This window comes from Empidonax traillii, unplaced genomic scaffold, assembly GCF_003031625.1.
Source record: "Empidonax traillii isolate 1590-97213 ecotype Southwest subspecies unplaced genomic scaffold, ASM303162v1 scaffold440:size489645, whole genome shotgun sequence".
Classification (NCBI taxonomy): domain Eukaryota; kingdom Metazoa; phylum Chordata; class Aves; order Passeriformes; family Tyrannidae; genus Empidonax; species Empidonax traillii.
The window spans coordinates 318,424-343,613 of NW_020955633.1; the positions used below are offsets into that span (position 1 = coordinate 318,424).

Below are 25,190 nucleotides of genomic sequence, written 5' to 3' on the forward strand. Positions count from 1 at the left end.
AGGCTGAAATGCTGCTACAACCTTTTCCCTTTGCTGCCTCCTCCACCCCACCAAAGAAAAGGATAATAAGCACAAAGAACTGGGAAAAAGTGTATCAGCCTGGCAGTAGGAGCGCAATTTGTGAACACAATACCACAACAGTGACGTTTTTCCTGAAGCTCTGTAAGAGATGGAATCATGGAGTGTGTCACTGAGCTTCCAAGCCACGCCTGTTTACTGATATGAGTTTCTTGAAGATTTCTCTTCATCACGGAGTGTGTTCAGAGGCAAAGTTTTCACTAAGACTGTGTATTAAGGAAGTGGCTTAGGACTTTAACAAGACCAAGCACTTCGAGCAAGTAATCTCTGGAAGAACTGCGATCTTAAACAGGGCAAATACTTTACTTTCAGAGGGAAGTACCATCAGTCATGAACTCAAGGGTGGCAGGAAGTGGGGGGTTCATCAGACAAGGTTCTGATGCCTTTTCACATAGATTACTAAATCACATTAGAAACTAAATCACAAAAATCAATAAGGCCACCAACTGAACACAGTAGTATTCAATGCCAATGAGAAACATAGTATCTTTCCACAGGCATCCCATTGCTGAAAGCATGACCCTGCTCAATTCAGAACACATAACCTAGCACCTTTGAACTAAGATCTCAATCCACAATGGTTTAAAGGGTTTCTTCTTGACAATTCATCTGTTGTGATACTGCCTGTGTACTTGCAGCAACAGTAACTTCAAGAAATAAGAATTTTTCATTATGAGTGAAACTAAGCAGGGTTACTTCAAATATATCGTGGTTTATAAGTGGAGATGTAGACTACCATCAGCACTCAGCTGAACTGATAATTTGATCATGCATCAAAGGCCTAAATTTTAACCAGAGATATATAAAACCCACTATGATATAAAGACTGATGCATATCATCAAACTAACACTACTGTTCAACCATAATGGCACCTAGGTATAAGACAAATTCCCAGTTTGGGGAGTTTTGTCTTTTTTATTAAGACCAGTGCAGTGACATGAAAAGGTGGGTATCTCCACACAGAAGAATCATGATTAGCAATGCTGGTGATGGACTCCGCAATTTAAAGGATGTTTTGCAGTGATGATACAGGCTGTCACCAGTTCCAACTCCCTACTCAAAGCAGGAACAGCTTACATACTAAGCAGAAAGCTGGCTGCAAAAGAAAGACTGGCATTAAAAAAAAAAAAAAAAAAAAAAAAAAAAAAAAAAAAAAAAAAAAAAAAAAAAAAAAAAAAGAAGAAAAAAAAAGAAAAAAAAAAAAAAAAAAAAAAAAANGTCAGGCTGAAATGCTGCTACAACCTTTTCCCTTTGCTGCCTCCTCCACCCCACCAAAGAAAAGGATAATAAGCACAAAGAACTGGGAAAAAGTGTATCAGCCTGGCAGTAGGAGCGCAATTTGTGAACACAATACCACAACAGTGACGTTTTTCCTGAAGCTCTGTAAGAGATGGAATCATGGAGTGTGTCACTGAGCTTCCAAGCCACACCTGTTTACTGATATGAGTTTCTTGAAGATTTCTGTTCATCACGGAGTGTGTTCAGAGGCAAAGTTTTCACTAAGACTGTGTATTAAGGAAGTGGCTTAGGACTTTTACAAGACCAAGCACTTCGAGCAAGTAATCTCTGGAAGAACTGCGATCTTAAACAGGGCAAATACTTTACTTTCAGAGGGAAGTACCATCAGTCATGAACTCAAGGGTGGCAGGAAGTGGGGGGTTCATCAGACAAGGTTCTGATGCCTTTTCACATAGATTACTAAATCACATTAGAAACTAAATCACAAAAATCAATAAGGCCACCAACTAAACACAGTAGTATTCAATGCCAATGAGAAACATAGTATCTTTCCACAGGCATCCCATTGCTGAAAGCATGACCCTGCTCAATTCAGAACACATAACCTAGTACCTTTGAACTAAGATCTCAATCCACAATGGTTTAAAGGGTTTCTTCTTGACGATTCATCTGTTGTGATACTGCCTGTGTACTTGCAGCAACAGTAACTTCAAGAAATAAGAATTTTTCATTATGAGTGAAACTAAGCAGGGTTACTTCAAATATATCGTGGTTTATAAGTGGAGATGTAGACTATCATCAGCACTCAGCTGAACTGATAATTTGATCATGCATCAAAGGCCTAAATTTTAACCAGAGATATATAAAACCCACTGTGATATAAAGACTGATGCATATCATCAAACTAACACTACTGTTCAACCATAATGGCACCTAGGTATAAGACAAATTCCCAGTTTGGGGAGTTTTGTCTTTTTTATTAAGACCAGTGCAGTGACATGAAAAGGTGGGTATCTCCACACAGAAGAATCATGATTAGCAATGCTGGTGATGGACTCTGCAATTTAAAGGATGTTTTGCAGTGATGATACAGGCTGTCACCAGTTCCAACTCCCTACTCAAAGCAGGAACAGCTTACATACTAAGTAGAAAGCTGGCTGCAAAAGAAAGACTGGCATTAAAAAAAAAAAAAAAAAAAGAAACAAGAAATTAATGAAGAAGTATCAGGATGAAGGAGGGTGGGGAAGTACAGAATAGCACTTGGTTGATCTGATTTTTCATCATAATACTGTATAGATTTCGGAGACCACAACTGATACGAAAAAAATACCAAACATAGGCAGGGGAATAGATGGATGATTGTGAAGCAGCCAGATCAGTGTCAGGACACACACACAAAAAAAAAACAACCAAAAAAAAAAACATCAAAGAGGCAAAGAAAGGAGAGCTTTAAACTGGCCTTCATTTTATCCTATAAGTAAACAGGAGCATCTCTGGTAGTAACTCCTACCTGCCAGGTAATGCCTAGACCTGTCACTTCTAGCCAACATCAGACAAACTCTCTTCTAAATGGGGGATAACGGAAAGGAATTTCAAAGGAAAGGAATCTCAGAAAGTCAACACCAAGGAGCTCTATATCACACCTTTTACAATGCCCTCCCATTTCTTTGCTCCTGCTTACTCTGAAATGGAATGTGCTTACATCTCTGGAAGGAGTGTCCATCTGGCACCTCTTCTAAAAAGCAAAAGCAAGGTACGACAGCTTCCAGTACCATAATGGCTCTGTTATACTTTCTCTATAGCAGAAGTAAGAGCAAATATTTCATTAATAGAAGCTTTTTGATAATTTGCTGTAGCAGATAAAAGTGCAAAATTGCCTACAGTTGAAATGGAGTCCTGCCTGCACACACTCCATGGAACAAACACCACCAGCAACATAAAACAAATGAAAAATTCTATATGCAATTGAAGGATAGAAGGATCCTGAAGTGGTCAAGCAATATCACATACAGCAATTCATCAAGGATCAAAATGATTTTTTTTACTAAAAGACTATCACTTAAGTACCTTTGAAATGTTCTAAGCTAGTCTTATATTATGGCTAACACCTTCACTTCTAATGACATATTTGTCTCCCGGCTGCCAAAGTGGACACTTCATAGTGTCTGACTCATAATGATGCCTCTGCTCATGGTATTTGATGTTTCCTGATGTCCCCTCCAGCTACTCTAAAGTGGATTTAGTTTGCTGGCCTGAGTAGCAGCAGACATGATGCCGCTATTAAGTGAGATTTGGTGAATGTTTCTGCTAACACTGTTTCCACATAAAGCTCTGGGAGCAAGGTCAAGAAAAGTGAGTGCAACTTTTCTCTGAATTCCAGTTAGGCACCAGGCATTGGGGGTTATTCAATACACTTCACTTTAAACTGAGGGTTTGCCATCTGTTCTGCACTCTAATTACAAAATAAAAACCAAATATAACTCACTATTGAATCACAGAAAGTAAGCTGTGGGAGATTTAAATTCATAGGGAAAGCTCTTTATTTAATGCAGAAAGCATCTGCAGAGCTTTTGTTATGTTATCTTTTACGCAGTAATCTAGGGAAAATGAGAGTACTTCTCCAGGACCCTGACAAACACATTTCTGGCAAACCTGGATGAGTCCCTAGGGTGGGAGCTGGGATATTCAGTTTAGGAAAAATACATTGCAGAGCAACTTTTGCATCGCTATATCTATCTATCTATCTAGAAGTAGAGGTGTTACTATAATAAAATGGGTAATACAGTCATGATAACCCAAGGAGGTGACCAGGGCAAAAATATAAGAAAAAATTCACCCTTTTTAGAGTGACTGATAAAATTTGCTATTAACATAAAAATAGTTTTTAAAAAAGGAAACAAAACTTTTCACGGATTAGTTTCTGGCTATGCAATTTATTGTTAATTCTTTTCTCCAACGATTTACAGTTATAAGACTACAGGTTTCCACTTTGCTGAGTGACACAGAGTCTCACTATAATGGGAATACAGATACAAGGAACAGCTGAAGACAACACCAGGGTTTATTAGGAGCTGGAATCACTTTTGTGAAAGAGCAGCAAGAAGAGGAGGAGTCTGGGGCTTCCCTTTTATTCAGTCTGTTGTAGCTACCATCAGCTCTGCCACCTGGGGTTGTCCATTCTGCAAAATTTTGGAGAACCTTTGCAGCATTCCATGCTCTCTGACATTCAGCTTCATTACAGACTGGCATAGAATGAGGACTGGCAGTCACCACAGGAAAGCAGTCCTTGCATCCTCCCCCACAAACAGGCAGCAAACAGCACTATGGAAGCATCCTGACAGAATGGGCTGTTGCTGCTGGGCTGGCAGTCCTTGCACAACCTCGTATTTCATAGACTTGCAGTATTTTGCCTAATCAGGAGCTCACTGCCCTACCAGATGAATGTGCCTAATTGCCACTTAGTGAAGAGACACCTATAAGTGATATACTTAATGAAAGCAGAGATGTGAGAAAGGGAGAGGCCTGTGTAAGGAACAGCCATTGGATTTTGCAGAGTCAAACATAACCATTGCTTAAATACATTTTAATAACCACCAGCTTTCCCTAAAACTGAGAATATTTAAAGAAATCGTATCAGATGACAGCAGGGAAAGTCTGACAATAAAAGCCTTCACGGATAAATGGCAGGATGGACTAGCTCTCTCACACATAAAGAATTACAATGTATCGATCACAACCTCTATTATTAAACAGGGAGTGCAGGCCAAGCTAAAATTAATGTGCTAATCAGATCCTCTGTGGACAATCTTCCCCGACCTACCTCTCATGTGCATCCTTGACTTAGGTTCCATACACATGAGGTTTATGTCAATCAGGACTGATTAGTTTGAAGGTGAGGAATATTCTAACTGATTACATCAACTGAAAGATACTTCTGTCAGATAAGTCAGTTCCTGTGTATACCAGGTAAACAGATTCTATTAAGGGGCTGATAAAACTCCTAACGCAGGCAAATGCCCACTTTTTAAGGGCTGAGTTGATAAGACATTTACATGAGAGGAGCATCCTGTTTGCCAAAACATTCTCTACTGCATAATGCTAAAGACAATTTCTAGGATTGGAAGAAGGTTGGAATAATTGCCAGTAAAAGAGGGCTTTGACAACAGTTCCTGAGCACGGCAAGCAACAGAAATCAACAGGATGCCATTCAAGAAGCACAGATAAGGGCATAACCACTGGGAAGGTAACTCTACTGAAAGATCCCTGTTATCTACCAAGATAATACTATTGAGTGAACAGAGAAAACTGTCTTCAGAACTACAGCTATAGAAGTACATGTCTTCGAGAAAAATTACTATCTCAACCTTCACAGTGGGCAGAAATTGCTAATGAAACCCAGATTTTACTGGAGCCTGCAGAACTTCTCACACTGATGTCAACAGAACTGAAACACCATTCTGGGCTTTATTTACATGACCTTAACATCCCCAGGTAAGACAACCATCAACAATTTGGAATAATTGCCTATTTTAGATTTTCTGCACCTTCTTCTGAGGTGTCTGGCACAGCCTTCAGATTAGACAACGCTTGTCTGATCAAGTGCAGCATTGCTTGTGTGATGAAAAATGAATGCCACATAAATAAAAGGGAAAGGGCTGAGGATCCAGGTTATGTGGATTCAGAACAATCATAATAACAATAATAAAAATCATTTGCAATGAAACCATCCAAAAGAAATGTTTAAATCGACTCCTGCAGACAAAGAGAAAGGAGACGTTCCGACGAGCAACCACCTCTGCAAAGGTACTGTCAGTAGCAAACTTTCCTCAGGATCTTTTCCCTAAAGAAGATAAGGAGAAGCTGACGTCAACAGGGAAAATGCTGGGTAAAACACACAGAATCAAGGCAATTCAGAGCAGTAAGCAGACTGCGGCAGTGTCACTAGTTCTCCTCAAAGATGTGCTGAGAGGAAATCACTCTGCAGGCAAGAGCTGTGATAAGTGCTGTTGATGAAAGGTTTGGGAATGATAAATAGGAAGTGCTTTGTAAGACACAAAAATGAAAGTTACATTTTTCAACTGTGAATGATACATGCAAATTCCCAATCAGGTCCTCAGCACTCCTGTCCTCCCTCACTGCCTCAACACCTTATTCTGTATATGCCTAAGATGTTCCTGCTACTCACAAGTTTCTTCAGACAATGAAGCACAAGGGTCTGTCTCCAACAGCCTGAGTTAGTGACATAATTTCTCAGTAATTAAAAGTTGCATCATATGTGCAACTAAAGGAGCATGGTTTGGTATCACAATCCATAGCACTTCCATCAAAGATGATATGGCTAAAAGAAGCATGAAGAATGCTCCACAGGAACTGGTATGTTTAACCCTTTGAAGACGAATGACTTTCACAACTGAGTGACCCATAGCTTCTAAAACTCACACAAGTTACATAGGACAGGGTATAGAAGCACATCACTTGCCATTTTCACCTGAAGAAAAACAAAAAGCACCTTGATGTCTCTTTACACAGAATGTTGCCAAAGTATCAAAATTAAGGATTTGTTAGGGACTCGCTCCAAATACAGCAGCGCTGCTACCTCTGTCCCTCTGACTCTGGTATGCTATTTAACAGGCATGTGCTCCTCTAAAACACTCAATTTGAAGTGGAGGCAGCAAGTGCTGAGGTTTCCACATTTATGCAATATTTTACATTGTTTCTGTAAAAGTGCTTTCACATTTTATGAATCTGGTCAAGTAACTCATGAGTAAACATTTTTAATAGCTTATTCAGCTCTGCCTGATAGCACAATTAAACTCTCCCAGTTGTATGATCCGTCTGTCAGGCTTACAGGTAGTAGATTAGAAGGAACAGTTGAAAACTTAGGATCAAAGGTAATTAAAAAAGACTGCCATGTATAAACAGTATCTAGATCACTGCACAAACCCTCTAGAGTGTCACGGGCAACTATAAAGTTGAAGCCAATAATACAACTTCCTGCTCCATTAATAACATTTTCAAAAGAAGCAAACAGCAAGTTTAAGGCTTCCTAGAAGAGAGCACCTACCAAATGGAGACAAACAACCAGGGCAGAGGGAAAAACTTAAGAGACAGCTCATTAATAATGTTTCCCTGGGGATAAAACCCTCTCGGGGATACACAGGTCCTCCAGTTCAATGGCCCCAGGGGCTTCTTCTCAAAACGCAGGCAGGTACAATCTATACAACCGAGGTAAGAAAAAGGAAAACCAGAAAAACCTGTCAACACTATCTGAAGAACAAACCCACCAGGGTGTACCTGCAGAGGCAAAGTAAACTGCCAACAGAGACAAAAAAGGAAAACTGAAGCCAGAAAGGGAAAGTTCCCAAAGCAGGGACCTGTGGAGGAGTAAGAGGATGCCTGCCAGCCCAGCAGCATCTACAGAAGCAGTGCAACAGTGGTATTTCTCTACTGTAGGTTGTAAAATTGCAGCCATATTCTTCTCAGATTATAAAAGTTACTCAAATTATTCAACACACATGAAGTTTGAACCCTCTGCAGCTGTTTTTTTAAGCAGAGCTTTTTTTCTAGTTTTCAAAAAAACATACCCAAAGCAGCAGTAGGAGCAGAGGCAGGAGGTGAAAATTAAATGCAATCTGACAAAAAGTTATCACAATGTTACAAGAAAACTCAGTCTTGCTGCGCAATTCTCAGGGCTTTTTTCACGTGAAAAAAGGGACTTAATCAGACAACTAGAAGCAGAGCATCTAAGACTACTGAAACTACTTAAGCCTTCTGCCTTTCACATAAATCCTGGATTATATGACACCACACAAAAGATGGTTAACACTTCTGCTCAGACTTGACATTTGCTAAGAGAATCACACGAGTCTGGAATGAGACAGGTGAGGACCCGCTTTCTCGAATTCATGTCACAGATGCCTTGTGCAAGGGCAAGGCTCCTCCTGTCTTCTGCAGGTAGAGGAGAGAGACTTGGAATAAAACTTCAAAGAACTTAAAACATGTCCAGCTGTAAGGGAAATTCAACAGGACATGGTTATTTAAGTCATATTAGTCCTTTTGAACATGCCGGGCTCAAAATTGTCACTATAAGAAAACCTCCCCAGTATGGATGACTCAGTCATTCCCAATCACAGAAATTACATAGTAGTTAATGACTAAGTAGTGGAAGAATCTTATAGAAGTTAAACGTGCAGGCTCTCCAGAGGTTAAGAAACATACAGGCTCTTCAAACACCCTCCTTTTTTTTCCCCTCCTACCTATGTATAAAAGTGTACACTCTCTATGTGGTAGACTCAGAACACAACTCTTTTGGAATCCCCTCACTTCCAGTTATAACAGCTGACAATTTTTTTCTCTTCTGGAACAGCTATTAACCTGGTGTTAATAGCCTGGAATGTCTGTTGTTAGATGAGCTAAATAGTAATGGTGGCTGTGCAGAGGCCAAGACTCAGCTCACCGTATTGATTTTAAAATAACTATATAGAAACAAGGATTTTCTTTGATAATATCGCTCATGTGGTTTTCTGAGAACAAACGTATTTATCTTCATGCCTCAGGTATTGTTTTTAATTGGATGGAAAGGGAAATTTTTTTGTTTTGAATCTTTTGAGATTTCCCCAGTAATGTTAGTGATAATCTTCTGTTTTATCAAAAAGAGCTTCAAATAAGTAACAGTAGATAAATAGCCTGGTTTGTGAATTCCTTCCCTAAGACACAGCCTGCAAAAAAAGTCTACTGGCATTTTCTATTCCTTGACCTATGGGTCTTGATAAAGTAATCACTTTGTATTATACGCCTCTTAAAACTCTCATCTCTTAACTTGTACCATTTATCTCACAAAAATGTATATGATTTTCTCCTAATATCCCTAAATATTCATATAACTTGATGTATATTTTTCCCTCCAGAACAAAATACACCTGTGCAATACATACACCTACTGTGCTGGTGTAATCATTACAGCTTCCAAACCTGGCAGATCTTTTAAGTCCCACAGATGTCACTTGTTTTTGCAAATCCCAAGTGAAGTAAGATTTTTGTTAGCCAAAACTGAACACCCACTCACAAAAGCTCAGTTATCTCACTCTCATATACATGCACACACACATGTATGCAGTGATGAAACCATTCAGATAAAACAAAATGATTCTGCATCCTGCACAAAATGAGAGAATGTCTGGGGTGAACATCCAGCTGTTTTTTCCTATAGCTCTTCAAGAGTTTTTTTAAGCATCTGCTTGGCCAGCTCAGGACAAAGTCAGCAGCAGCACTGAATTGTCACAGTGAAGTATTTTTAAACTTTTCAGAAGACTCTGGAGATCTCGGAACACGCACCTAAGACTTTGATAAACTTGTAAAACCTTTTTACTGTCCCTTTTATAAAGCTCAGCTTTATCTTATGAATCCTACTTCTTTGTATACTGGAAAACAGCCTCATTCCATGATACTTGCATATAACAGAACACACCACCACATCCCTACTAAACTCTGGCAAATGGCATCAGTAACATCAGGCCCAGACCAGCAAGGCTGTACTTCACCCTGTAACTGCAATACCACAGACAGGCTCTGTTCCCTCCCCTTCTTGCCACTGCCTGGGCAGAGGTAGAGGTACAAGTATTGACCAGCACCAGCCTGAAAGCCACAACACATACCCCACTTTAGCACATCCCTGGTCCCTGTGATAACTCCTGCAGTAGGAACCAGAAGGCACCCGTGCCTGTGGTTCAGGAGCCATAGGCTGGACAGCCCAGTGCAGCACAGTGACAGGCTTTTAAGCACCATCTGAGTCCTCTTGCAGTGTCTGCCCTGTCTTCTGCAGCAGAAGTCACATAAACTTTGCAGTAGAGTCCACGGGTAGCTGAGGCTTAGAGGGTTGGAGCTAACTAACACATCACAGTTACGGGGAAACCAGCTGTGCCCCTGCAGCTTCCCCACTGTTTAGAAAGAAAGGGCAAAGCATTTGGCAGTAAGGGCAAGAGCCCTGTTCAGGAACATAACAAAGCAGGTGTAGCTGCAGAGACAAAACCAAAAATCACATTAAAACTATTGTGTGAAGCACTGGATCTGTGGGCGACCTGCCACGCAATCAGAAGAAGGGTTAAACTGGACTGATATTTGGGGAAAATGGACCTGTTCGGCAATTCAGTGGAAGATTTGACACCTCTACTGAGCGACTGAAACAGTACATAATAGCTAATGATATCTGTTATGAGAAGAAGATGGCTGATTTACCCAATGTAATGGGGACTTAAGCCTGTAACTTGCTGTGCAACCTAACAGCTCCTATTACACCAGCAGACAGCAAAGCATGTGCCAAGACTATGTGAATCCTACGGAGTCCCCAGCCCACAGACACCGTGTGGTCACAGAGCCTTTCCACTTGTATAGACATGGAAAGATCCCCAAACCTCAACATGTAGCTGAAATAAAGAAATTAGCACAGAGTTCTGCCAGTTATGACAAAACCAGATGATATACAAAGAGGATTAACTCACGAGTGGTAGGCAAAGGGAAATAATCCAAAATCAGGTACTGATGGGATCAAATGTGACTCTAAAGCACCAAGGTCTGGCTCAGATCTCACCAGCAGTATGGGGCATTTGTGCACCTGCTTGGCCACACGACGGAGGACAAGTGCACTTGCTGCACCAAATCGTATACAGCATCACACCTCTTATTGCTTTCAATTTTCTTTCTTATGATTAATAACTTTTCATTCTACATATATGCCAGGGAGTTGTAATATTATCACCCACATGCAAGCTTCATGAACAGAAGCATGCCATGAACGAAACAATGTGAGGGTGTGCCTTTGATGTGACAATCTGACAATCCAAATGAACATTGGGTCAAAGGCAAATCCCAAAGGGACTGTAAAAAATGGCAGTGTATACAGAAGTAGTAAAAAACACATGAAATGAAAATCATCTTCTTTCAGAAAGAGAGTGACACAAGAAAGTACAGCCAACTGAAGAAGAATGTGCCAGACAACTTCATATTTCTTAGTTGGTCACTTACATTTGGAGACCATGGAAAACAAGGTACAAGTGCCAAGCACAGGGGATAACAAAGTACTACATATATACAGATATATATACTCCAGCTAGTAGGGGTGAGATTTAAAATGAAGTGCCTTCTGCCATTTTCCTAATTTCACATCAGAATTATCAAGTTACTAAAATGGATTAGGTTTCAAAAAGGGAGTGCTTCTCACACACGCACAATGAAATCCACACACTGCTATTGCAGGTAAGTCGACATGTAACTGTAAGCAGCTTGTGCTAAAAATACTAAGCCAGGAACTGAATGGGTTGGATATTATTTCGGAGAGAGAAATTTCAACCGCAGTGACAAAGCATGAGGTGTTTCCAAGCTCCAGCCTCAAAATAATAGCTCTACTGCAACTTCTGGATAGAGCAAGTGGGACCTTAGAGGAAAGTACTAGTAGCTAAGAAACCAAAGGAAAACAAAACCTGTATTTGATGAAGGACCAGTGCCTTAATCTTGAAAAGCCCATGGAGTATTTGCTGAGAAATGAAGGCAGAAAGAAATTCAGTACATAGAAAATGCAAGAAGGCTTTCCTAGAGTATTGAAACAACCCTTTAGTGTCAGCAGAGGAAAAAAATGGGACTGTCCAGTCTGTGTTTTTTCAGGATTACAATTTAACCAGTACCATAAGTGGAGACACACGCTCTCCTTAGCTACAGGACATTTTTCTCAGTGACTGTTAGTCGATTTTTCTCCAAGAATTATCTACCTAAAACCTATTTACAAAGGGAAATTGGAGAGCGAGAAGGAATAAATGCTGTAAGTAACACACAGGAGCATATTAAAGAAGACAGACTGGTGGGAGTATGGTAAAAATGTTTTTTACCATTTTCAGGTTTCAGGTACTGTGTGAATTTACCCAAATATTACAAATGAAGTCATCATAAATTACATACAGGATTTCAGTGATGCTTATTTCAAATAAATAGATCTTAACCCACTATGCTGTTTCTCTGCCTCTGACTTGAACCTGAGACCTCCCTGTGTCATTGGAGCAATAATTCTACAAGCCATATGGTCCCCCTGAACGATGCACTGTTTTGCTGCCATGTTATCGTGCCTTTGCAGAATTCAACAACACTGACATGTAAAAGGGATGCAAGAGTTTAGCCTGGAGCTTTACAGACACATCCCACTTTGGCTACCAAAACCACTGTGATCATATTTACCTCTAATTTCAGGTTTCTGCAATAAGGAGCACCAGGAAGCCTGACTACGAAGAGAAGCTGCAAACCTGCGTGCTCCAGCCGTGACACTGAGCTCGAACACACCAACCAAGAGACAAATGGAGATCCCTTAGCACATCTGCCACTGGGAGAGGAGGGCAAGGGCACCAAAGCAGTGCAAGACACAATCAGCATCTTCTCCATGGTACAAACTGAATCCCACCACTGACAAAAGACATGGAATCATAAAAACCTGTAAATGATACACGTGGCTACAATGATCGTGCACACTCAACCTGCTCCTGGTTTTCTTTGCACTGAAAAACCAGTCAAAAAGTTCTCAAGGTTGCCTCCTTTTTTGCACCAGACTTCTATTACTACAGAGTTTGGGGCTTACAAATGTCAGAAAAATACTAATATACTTACAAAAGTGAAAAAGTCTCATGGTTGGAGGTCATGAAGTGACTCATGAATAAACAACAAAACAATGTCCACTTTTTCATGTCCAAAGATGCTTCTTTGTATCCTTGGTAGGGGTTGCACATGCATATAGGATGCATTAGACCATTTCTGTGCTCTTTATTTTAGTTTGCAGAGTCATTCTAAAACAACCAAGCATCCTGCATTAATATAGTAAGTACAAAGCAGATGGTGGATGTGTTAAAACTCTGGCCTTCAAGGATTGAAACTTGTAACAGATTGCAAGTGGCAGTGGAACTCAATTCATATCAGGAGTTCCAATTGTTTTGTTCAAGAAAATGGTATTAAATGTGTCACCCTCAGCTCCTTCCCATGCTGCTACAAATGGATTAGTGAAAAGATTTATTCAGACATAAATAACCAATTTGTCCTACAACCTTGGATGAATGTCACTAGCAAAACAAGAGTACAAATGTTCAATTGGCCAGTACGAAGGCAGTTTGTTTACTAACATTTGCAAACCTGTCAGGAGCAATGTGGTGAATAGCACATAACTTAAGGTTAATTTTGTAGGGGGACTTTAGAAAAAAAGTAATGTAATAAAATGACCATGAATAACCACATCTAAAGTTCTAGTTTCAACTGGGAGGAAACAGGATGTTAAAAAATTGTTACTGAATGACAACCAAGGAGGGGTTTGGAATGCTTCAGTAGTTCAGGACAAACTGGAGCTCTGTTTCATGTTTTACAGAAGAGCTGTAAGTCCATCTCACCCAGAATATACTTTCATAATGGCCACTGGTGAACACTGAAAGAGTAAAGACAATCAGCAATGTCAAAGAAATGCTCTATAGCAAGATGACCTAGAGAAAAATCCAGTGTTCAACAGAACCAAACACATTCATGTATGGTGTTTCCCAAAGAGATTTGCACCCTTCCCACTACTACAGGGACTCCCAGGTTGTCACAGGAACTGTGACAAGACTAGAAATTGCAAGTACCACTAATGAGAGACAACAGCATGGGAGGGGAAAAAACCCTTAAAAGTTCTGAAGGTCCACAACTGTCTCCTACGGAGGAAGCCATCAGCTGAGCCTTTCCAAGCACAGAAGCACCAAGAGGTACTTGGTCTTGGTGTCGTAGAGCAGTGAATGAACTTATTTACTGAGAATGTAACTTCTTTGTGCTCTCCCTTCTAAATATTGTATAGACAAGAAGGGCAAACCACTGGTAATTTAAGAAGGAGGGAGGAGGTATAAAGTAAGTTCAAGATATTAGCTGATTTTGCCACAGAAGCTGCTGGCTACTTTCTTTCCTTGGATGTACGTTTCCTTTCTGCTGCTGGGGAAAGCATCTTGCTCACAACTCAGAGGGTAGTGTCTCCTCATGCTGTTGCATGGGTTAAGCATATGGCCACTGAGCCACAACAAAATCTCATTTCCTACAGATAACATTCACCTTCCCTTTACCCAGCTCCATTCTGCCTTTTTGGGCCCCACACTGTCCAACAGCAGCACAGAGAGAGTATCCCCATTCATATACCTTGTGGGCTAAAAACCCAATTGTCTGCATATTAAACCAGCAAAGCCCCTACTGGGGGAACAGCTAACACTAGGAAAAGCACTTTTTGCCATTACAGCCTACACCAGTTCTCTGGAGAAAACAAGCCTTCTTGGCATGAGCACAATTTGCTGGTGTAGCTGCAGCTTATGTGAAGGCTTTATAATCCCACCACAGGCCTGCCACACAGTCACTTATTAAGTCAATAAGATTTTTGTTCCTAAGTGCTAAGCCTTTTTAAAATAAGAGACTTAAATTATTTAATTCCAAGCATTGCATTTTGTGATGGCTGTTTCATCATTAAAGTTGGTCACTGTGGCAAAGGAAAGCCACTTAGGAAAAAAGAAAATGAACTTCATACGAAAAAATAAAGTGCAAACTGACATCTGCATGAAGGGCAGGTCATTGGTTGGGTTTCCCTCCCTCATAGCAGAGTTTTCCTTGTTCTCCAGGTCTCAAACTAAATCCTGTTAGGCACAGGGGTAAGACGACTGTCTGTCTAAATGGAGTAGGAGCAAACACTTCATAGTTTTATCAACAAAGCATGACTACAAAGGAAAGCCATGAAAGCTCATTCCCACTGTAAGTTATATCCAGAGGCCTCTACATTATCAAAGTCACCAGTGACAGAGCCAGGAATACACAGAAAAAACTAAAAGTATGTGGAATGACCACGGGCAATAAACAACATCAGCACTAGTAAACCACTATCATTCCACAGTCATCAGATGCAACGTTCACAGGCATCACAGCACATGATTTCTCAAGAAGGAGTTTACACAATACAGCTGGAAGGGAAAGTGAAGCTTTTGTAAATCAGGGTTTTCCTGTAAAGGATGAATTGAGGAGAAAACACGAAGAAGCTTGTGAGAAGAGTAGATGAACAAGTACCACACAGTGTGCAGAGCAGAAACAAAACAAGACAAAGTAATAATATAATAAGCCAGTATGGATTAAGCTGATTCGGATTTAGAGCCACCCCTAAACCACACAGCTCAGAAGGACTCCAGCACTAAGATGACACAGATCAATAGCTGCTACTGCACTACTTTCAAAGTACCTGAGAACAAACAAAGTTGTTATGGCCAAGGAAATGAGCAATCTGGAAAAGCAAGCAGAGGAAAAAAATACAACCAACCAATCAAATCAAAACAAAACTAACAAAACCCAAAATAAACATCCCAAAGTCCTGAAAGCCTGTGCATAAAAACTCACAACAACTGAGTCATTCTGGTCCTTTGTCCTTGTGTATCAAACCTTCTGTCTCACTCAAACTACTATTTCAAATGCATGGCATCTTTAGAACAAGTCTCAGTTGAAACATATTGAATTATATGGCTCTGCATGCATTCACACTTGAATCGGGTTGGGAGGGTTTTTTGGAGGGTGTTAGTTTTTCTGTTGAAGACAGATTTAAGATGTGTTACAGTATGACAGTCTAATTACAGAATGCAATTTCAATTTCATTTACTTCTGTTGCATCTTGTGATGGTTTAACATTTCCTGAAGAAACAATTACAGGACAGTAGTAAGAAATACAATTTACTGACTCCAATCTGTATGAGTATGCAGAATTCATTCCATTCAACTCCACATTTCATTTTTGACCTCGCACTGCTCACTTTGCACTACAAATACCAGAGAGAAGTGTCTTTATATGTTTTATATAGATACTGTATATTATTCCAACTTGTACAGATTTGCAACCTTAGCTAAAAGTTATGTTCTAAATAAATAAACCACACTGCAGTATTAATAGCTATCATTTTTTAAACAGTAGCATCTGGAGACAAACTAAGACTGGGATTTTACTCTTCTTGATACTCTGCGGGTACAGAGTTGCCACCAATCCCCTGACCAAAAGGTTATTCTTCTAAAATAGTGCCTCAGAGGGGGTGAAAAGGATGTAATACATGGGCAGAATAAAATGTGAGGTGACAGCATATATTGTAGCAGTAACTCTCACTTTGATCATGGTCCCAGTGATGAGAAATCCTGTGTAAGAAAGAAGCACTGGCAAGCTTTCAAAATTCTTCAAGCCAAGAGATGGAGGAAGAGGAATAGATAGAAATTATCTCACCTGCCTGGTTCTTCCTCTGTGTAGTTCAAAGCATTGGCTGCAACAGATTTAGTATCTGTCACTGTCCAGAAGAGGGAATTACATTTGCAGCCTTTTCACTCATTGCTTTAAAATGGCCAGTTTGTCCATAACTGCACCAAGCCCTATCTTATGGGTCTGCTCACTGATGGGTTTCCTCAGTTTTCTGTACTACCAGTAACTCTGAGTTAGGGACAGGGGACATACCTGACAGTAAAACCTATAAAGTGAGGTGCTCAGTCCTTGCCAATACTCTTGGCCAAAATCACATCAATATGACAGTAAACAGATATAATACTGTGAAACTACTCCTTGTCATGAGCAGCAGAAGCATGATGTGGCATACAGTGAGCAACCTGAAGATGGCATCTATTATATGGTCAACTCTAAAGTAATTTTTTTCTCCTCTCTGAACAGCTCTCTGAACCTGGTTTCCTAAGGAAAAAAATATTATGGAAAAGAATTGGCTGAGTATCCCATGAATAACACTGATCACTGTTAGCCTGATTTGACAGATATGCATTCTTTCAAAGTCATTAACTTCTTAAAAGTTTTCAGAAGGTATGCATTTAGATAGCAAATGCAGTCCTTAGCAATGCCTTCACTGGGAGATAAGACTCCAGCATGATCCCAAATCCCTATTAGACATCAGAATCCACACAGCAAAGAGACTGTATGAATGGTGCTGCTATGGGAAAAGCTCTAATTGGTGCCTGTACAAATCAGACATCAGGTAATACAATCATCCCTCTCTCACACTTGATATCAGCTCTCAATAGTTCTGCTTCTCACGGAAATGCCATTTTTTGAAGTCTGTAATTCCCATATCAAATGACTCTCCTTTCTTTAAAAGCAATGCTTCTTAAAAATACATCCTCAGAGAGCCCTCAGAAAGCCAGAAGCAGAGATAAGATGTCAATCAGACTGAGCAGTTTTCTGGAAGGGCTAAGTAACAAAGGAGAATCAGAGACTCAGAGGCAGTTAGAGAAAATGACATTCTGGTGTGTCATTTCACACGTTTTAATTACACAGAAGCAAAGTCTGTTTTGCTGATTAATCAAGTTTGTGTTTATCACATATTTTCCTCCTCTTATATATTTGGAAGTACACAGCCTGTCTTATTTCTAATCAAACTTTCTTCTCAGAGCACCACTCAGCTGGTAGAAACATGACTGTCTACCCTGCACAACAACCTGCAGCAGCTCCATGGCTAAGTGGCAGCCCTTGCCCATCAGAGCCGAACATGTACACATAATGATGATGAAATGGGGGGCCTGCTTTCAAAATTACTTACTGCTCTATTGGAATTTTTTTTCCACAAACTTAAGACTGCAGCCAAGTATAACCACAAAATGATTGCTGTCCCCAGCCACTAACAATCTGTGGAGTTTCTGGCTGTTTCAGCCATCAATCTCATTCAGCTGACTGATGGAAGAAGCAAATGAAGGATAAGGAATCCACTTCAATAAAATCAGCTGCTTCTCTTACAAAATTCTCCAGCTTCCAGCTAATAGCTCTTCTCAAGCTAATAACATCATTTGGTTTCCCAAGGTACCAAGAAACGAAGAGACACCCCTCTGCTTCCACCCTCTGGCCAAATTTGGCCAGGATCACTCAAACACAACCCACTGCCCCACGGTGCATTTTCACATCAAGCTGTTCCTTTTTCCAGCAGTCCTGCCTGGTCTTGCACGTATTATAACTTTTTTGTAGTTCTTGTAAGACAACCTGTGCCACTGAAGTTGAAGTGCAAGGAAGGAAGAATATCCCAGTAATAAGGGACTTCTCATTTTCATTACTCCCCCTCCTTCCTTCCATTTACCTACAAATAATAAAGACTGACAGCTGGCAGTATCACTTGTGCCCCAGGCCAGCAGGACTCATTAGGGAAGAGCTTCCTAAACTGGGGTTCATGAAGCATCACCAGCAGCGAAGCCAGAGCAGGAGACCCATAGCTGGACCCTGGAATAAGATTCAATATGTTCTTGGTTTTCTCCACAAAGATCCTTGTGCATTCACTACTGCCACCTGCCACTTCCTTGGCTCCGTGTTTCCATACATTTCAGATTTGCACTTCGTGACTCACAAGCCAAGATAAAGCATTCCCAGGGGCTGTATGATTTTGGAATGTAATACTGAACAAATGGCAAAAGAAAGCAAAGTGCCTTGCCTCATCTCGTCATCCAGAAAGGTGGAAAGCAGAGCTCCAGCTGCTCATCCCAGCCACAGAGTGTCCAGCAGATGGCAACTCCCAAGTTTTCAAGCTACCAGAGACCATTCCCCTGGGTGTTTGGTAGCCTACCCAATGGAATCAGAGCCTTTATATAACTCTTTGAAGGTTTTGACTGCTTTGTAATGCATACAAATTTAGTATGTTTTAACAACAGAAAGGAGACACAGGCACAGAAATGATTAATGGTAAGCTTGATAAAAATAAACTTCTTTGCCTCCTTTCTTTTTGTTGCTGTCTCCCCTCTATAACTTCTAACAAAAGCATTCTGCAAACCCCATGCTTTACTGAATTTCTCTATTGGTTAAAGCACTATCTGAAGAGTCAGATAAAGGTATTCAATTATTTGAAGGGCAAATTGCTACCAATCTAGCCAGTATTCCCTAGCACAGGATCTAAGGAAAGCACAAGCCACCGGCAACACAAGCAGAGTTAGTGCATTTCCTTTTTTGAGTCTTGGAGGTTTGGGAGTTGGAAGTCGAAGCAAGAGAGAATGCAGCGTAAGCCAAGGGGATTAAGGGGATGACCTTTTTCTTTCTATAGCACTCTCTCAGCCTTTAGGATATATCCCACCTTTTCCTAACAGCAACAACAAAAAAAGAAGGCAAGTAGAGCACTGGATTAAAAGCACAGAAAGAAAACAGTTTGTTTTACTGACTGTAAAAAAACGCTGGATGTCCGGAGGACAGAGTGAGGAAAACAAATGTTCTTCCCTGGGTATTTCACAGTGAAATACAAATATTTCATTATGAAATAAAAATAGTCTGCTCTGCAATCATCTGAGGTGATCTTCAGTCTCGAGGGTTCAGCAATTCAACAAATGAAAATCAAAGTCCATAAAAATGAATGAAGTCAGACAAGTATGATGTATCAGGTGACAAAAGTTATTTTGGGAGCTTACAAACCAGTGCAGTGATACAATGATGGCTCCTCTACACCTGGCAGTACTCCAGGAAATAGCCTCTGAATGGCAATTCCCATTAGAGTGGCAGTGCTGCTCTCTATTAATGTTTTGCCTGTGTTTCAGTATCTTAATACCCCAGAGTAGTTGCAAATGCATCAGGAGCAATTTGCACAGGACTCTTCATGAAGAAATGAGCTATTCTAGGAGTATCCACTTCTTTTCTCTACATGTAATAGCTGCTAGTCTGCTGTACCAATGGACTGATTCAGCACCAACACTGACAGGGCATTTCAGCCTCTGACACTTGAGAAGGAGCTTTGTTTTCCCTTTAACCACCAGAAAGGGGAGGAGAAATTTGCTGTGTTTTCACAGTTATATGACAGCTCTTAAAAATTTTACAGCATGAGCGCACCACCTAATGCAACAAAGCCTGCCAGGAACATTTAAAATCAAGGTCTCAGAGATTTTGTTTCCTATAAATTCACCAGTACTCTAAGAAAAGGATTTTTTCCTCAGAAATGCGGTACCAATCCCACTGGAATTGCACAGGGCTGAGGACTGGTTTTCTGCCATACTGTGGGAAACATAGCTGAAAGTACTAGGAAATAGGCTGTAGGGAAGCATAAGATGTACTAGAGTTAATGAACAGGAACAGGAAGAAGAAAATATGATTTCTGAAGGAAATCAAAGCATTTGCTCAAAACAATGAAAAGCAGGAACAACCTATAATAGGCACGTAATTCATTTAATGTAATGACCGCTCTCAATACATGAAAATAGCTGCAGTTTTTATTTGGAGGTCAGTCAAAGCATGAAAAAAAAAAGTCCTCTTCCTACTTAAACTCTTGTGTGTCACTAATCAACCACCTAGAGAAGGGTGGAGGGGAAAGGTGGAGCCAGCAAAACTTCCATGATCATGTAGGTAAAGAGAAATCCTGTTTTCTTGCAGATATGCTTTTCCTTTAATTTCACAAAGTAAAACACAACAGATAACTCACAGCATGATGGAAAACAAAACAACAGCATCATCAACCCGTAATCATTCTAAGATTTTGGATCACTAGAAATGGAAAATTTTTCCTGCTTTTACTAAGGATAGGTCAGCTTAAGCCAGTACTTTTAAATATCATCCATTTTAGTTACTTTCTACACCGTGAGAAGGTGAAGAGCTGCATCTATTATAACTACATGCTGTGCAAACCTCATTTGGACACGATCATCATCAATCACTCCTGCTGTGCAGGTAGCATGTGAAAGGGAAACAAAACAGAAATCGTGCTGCAGTATTTGACACCCCCCACCCCCCTGCTCATATGCTTTCTTCATGAAGAGCCCTGTTGACACACAGTTATTCTCTTTTTGGGACCCCTGTCTTTTCTCTCCCTCCAAGCATAGCTTGGAATAGCTCTGATATCATCAGGGAGAAGACAAAAACCTTCCCCTCTCTCTCAAAGGATTAAAGCTTTCCTACTGAAAAGCATGCCAAAGATAAATTACTATGTGCCACTTTGCCTTTGTAAATACACACACACTACTTGCAGCAGTACCTCTTCTTATCACATGTATACCCTTCAGTGGAAGATGAATATTGTAAGAGGATTCAGAATGCCTGTATCCTTTGTGGCAGTGCTGTGCCTAGTCCTGAAAAGAGCTACTAATGCCAGCACCCAACTGCTTCTCTCTAGCACACGCTTCAACTAGCTGTCAGTGTTATAATCTTGACCAGGGACAGTCAGTAGAGGCACAAGGCTTAAAAGAACAAGAAAGATAATGTTCATCTTTTCCAGAAAGGTCCAGAGAAAGCTGCAATAAATATTAGAAAATTTTTAGGAAAGCAGAAACAATCAGAGTCAGCCTTGAAAGACACACTGCAGTCTTACCAACACTCTTCCTACCAGCTTACTTAGGACATAAAGATAGCACCCTCATTGTGTTTCAGAGCTCTGGTTAGTACTATGCCAATTGAGTGGACTTGAACTAGTTTATCACACCCCGACTCCCTGGTATGACTCAGGTCAGCAGAAGTTGCCTGCACTTTGTGTTTTCTGATGCACTGCAGCATGCCTGGCTTTAAACAGCTGTACAGCAGTGCACACTAGAGAACAGCTCTTTGCATCTCACTCACAGCCCTCCGTGTACCTCCACCAATTCATGAGAGCACAGGCAATCAGTAATACAGACACCGTAACATACAATTGCAAACATGTACCCTTCTCCCTAAGTGCCAGGACAGAAGTGGTGTCACTTTACAATATGCCTTTTTTCCCTCAGCACGCTAATAAACCACTCGGGAAGAACGAGTCATTTAAAGGCACCTCCTGATGATCTCGCAACAGACCCTCCCACACTGGATCCTGGACAGGAGACACTGAACTAGAAACCACTTCCTGCCCTAGCAATCATGCTACTCCCCTTTTTTACAGGACAAACAAGCGTTTGTGACCTGAACCACCCCAGTGAGGTTTAGTCTCCAGCTACAGTCTATGCTCCATTTCATGGGAGTTAAATGCCCAATCACTGTGTTGCTGACAGCCACCTCAGTTATTAAAAAGGTGATGTGGAGACACATTCATGTGTCCTGCTGACACACGCATGCCTTGTAGGGATTTGTAAGCTCCTCCACAGAGTAGTAGCCTCAAAAGCAGTGAGGAGGGCTCTGGTCTTCAACTGGGAATGGCAGTGCCAGGACCTATCACTGACTGGGACAGAGTACGATTACCTGGAGATTCCTGACACAGGCTTTAATGTTGTGGTGTACCAAGCGTGCCATCTGCAATACAGCAATGGACATAAGCATGTGCTCAACTCTCCAATCATGAATGGCCTCAGCAATTTCTGTAGGACTATCAATGACTTTTGAGGCAAACACACATGGGAATGAAAGATCAGGGCACAAAAAAGAGTGTACAGCTCCCACTGGAACAAAGTGATAAAGGCATTCATGCAACTGGCCTCTAAAAAACATTCTCTTGCCTTGCATCATAGTTTTCAAAAGCAGCTGAGGGTTAGGAAATGAGGATGAAGGAAATCCTCAGAAGGTTGTCTACACAAATTAAAGAGGCCAGACACCACTTTGTTCAACTTCCAAGTTTAAACTTTTAAAGAAGCAACAAGTTCACCTTCCATTAGTAAGCAGACACAAAACGTCTCGCAGTTTCAAATGTGTACTCACCCAGAAGAGAAGGTTGAAAACAAACATGAGGTACTTGATACACTGCAGGCAGTTGTGAGCCATGCTGCACCTCTTCAGTTCTAGGAGAAAAATAAATGAGAGATCCAGGTAAAAGACAACGTACTTGTTTCCCTTGGGGGACGTGTACTTAGCCTTGGTGGCCTTTGGGCCTGGGTTGGTGTGGAATCCAAAAAAAGAGTTGCTGGCAGCCCCAAACTGGCCACCATACATGCTGCTGTAGCGACGAAAGGCGCCATTTGGGAAACTGTAATCCTTGCTGTCCAGGGAAGGGCTCCTGTGATAGGTCGACTCATCGGTGCTAGACCTGCGCATGGTGGCTTCAGCTGTCCCTTCCACTGCTGCTCTGACAGCTGCCAGGCGTCGATGGCACGGGTGAAAGGTCTATGATCTTCCCTCCTCCTTGCTATGAAATCCCCTATTGCTTTGCGCCAGCTGTTCTTTTGTCTGCCATCCTGTCAAGGAGTTATGTCTGCTGTACGGCAGCAAAGTTGGTGAACTGAAGTCTGCTTAGCCAGGAGTTAGGGAGCAGCGTGCTTCCACATGAGAAAGACTTCTGCACAAGTAAACATTCCCGTCACTGTCACAGTCGTCCCTCCCGGCCCACCCCGCTACCAGGGAAGAAAAAATCACAGAGAGATACACTGTACCCAAAGCAAACAATTTTAAAAAAAGGAAGCGTGACCTCGCTCGGCTCCCAAATGCCATATAAAACCCCGGCTCCGCATGCCACACACAAACAAGAGAGTGCCGCTGCACAAGACCCGCGGCAGGGGCAGGTATTATCCAAAAGGCAAGCAGCTCCCGTGGCCCTTTCCTCCTCGCCACATCGCTCTGGCCCGAGACGCCGAGCTCACTTTCAGCATCCCCGCATCCCCTTCCCGCGGCGGGAGCCCGTGGCACGCCAGCCCCGGCGCTCCATTCCCGGCGCGGCCGCCCCTCCTCCGAGCGCCGCGCCAATGGCGCTCCCGGCCCGCCCGCGGCCGCGCCCCTCCCGCCCCCGGCCCGGCCCCGGCCCCGGGCACACCCCGACCCACACCCCGCCGACCGGCAGCCTCCCCTCGCACGGGGATGCGGCGGGAACACCCGCCCGGGGCAGGTCTCGGGGCCGCGGGTTCTCCCCCCCCCACCCCCACCCCGCTCCGAAACTCTGAGCACGGAGAGCGAACCTGGTGCAGGTGGGTCCTGAGGGGCTGGCCGGACACACCGACCGCGCCGCCGAAAGGAACGGGAATAAGTAACCGCTGCAAAGATTTCGCACGCATAAGCGCTAGGGATGCTTTGTCAGGGGGATGCTGGGGTCAGGACAGGCCGTGCTCCCCTTGCCGGAAGGCTTGTTTGTTCCGCTGCAGATCCATCACCGGGATTTTCCTAATTCGCTCAGTCCCACAGAATCATCACTCAGCACAATGTATGGCCAGCTCATTTGTCCCCCTGTCAGGTAAGGTACTGATCGGCATCATGCTCGGTACGCTAGGGAGCACTTCCCTAAAATCTGACAGCTCCCACCGGCAGTAAAGAGCTGAAAATCTGCCACACACAACTTTCTCAGAGAGGAAAAAAATCTTACTGAAACTGGGGGAATTACAGTATTAACACTGAGGAAAGCAAGACTCATTTACCATCTTTGCCCCAAATTCCCTGTGAAAGTAACTCACTTGTCTCTGTAGTGCCACTTCTGATCTGTGAAATGGGCTGGCCTGTCTCTGCCTTCCTCCTCTGTCTGCTCTTTGATTTTGACTGGAGCCAAAGTGAAAAGATGGCTGGCTAATATTTTTTAAAAGGCTTGCCCCAGCAGAGAATTAATCAAGATGAAAACAGGTTTCTTGCATGAAGCATCTTGCAAGTCTCAGCACAAACTGAGAGACACAGGCACCAATTAATTAAAGAACAAATTAGTAAAAGTAAAATGAGCTGGTTATGCACATAGCCTGAGCAGATCACCCTTGCAAACTACCCTCTAATTCTGTTAATTTACAAACTGCAAACCTAGAGTCTAATTATTTTTCTTCATTTCCTCCACAAACTATAAATACACTGACCATACCTGGTGCAAGCTTTAGAGAGAAAGAACTTGAGCACAAAACCCGAGGGTAGTAACTCCTGCGCCATCTATTTCCACAACTTTGATAACTTACAACTTTTCCACTTTTTAATTTCCCTACCCCTGAAATTAGACACCTAATAGCCCCAGTGGAAGTCAGTTTTCTACTTTTCCTCCCTCCTTTTCCTGCACGGTATAAACTCTGTCCC

General features: G+C 41.8%; 1 protein-coding gene across 7 annotated transcripts in view; it reads right to left on the reverse strand.

The window, feature by feature from the left end:
- Positions 1 to 25,190, reverse strand: part of TSPAN4 (tetraspanin 4) — a 312,240-nt gene that overhangs the window by 175,433 nt on the left and 111,617 nt on the right. For 2 of the 7 annotated variants that reach the window (XM_027894722.1, XM_027894723.1), the window contains one exon: positions 22,920 to 22,999. The exons of 1 other annotated variant lie outside the window; for it this stretch is intronic. In XM_027894722.1, the coding sequence (XP_027750523.1) occupies positions 22,920 to 22,982 (63 nt within the window). In that variant the 5' untranslated portion in view covers positions 22,983 to 22,999. Of the gene's footprint in view, positions 1 to 22,919; positions 23,526 to 23,587; positions 23,868 to 25,190 lie in introns of those variants that run through there. 4 more of the 7 variants (XM_027894720.1, XM_027894719.1, XM_027894724.1 and 1 more) reach the window with 4 other exon arrangements.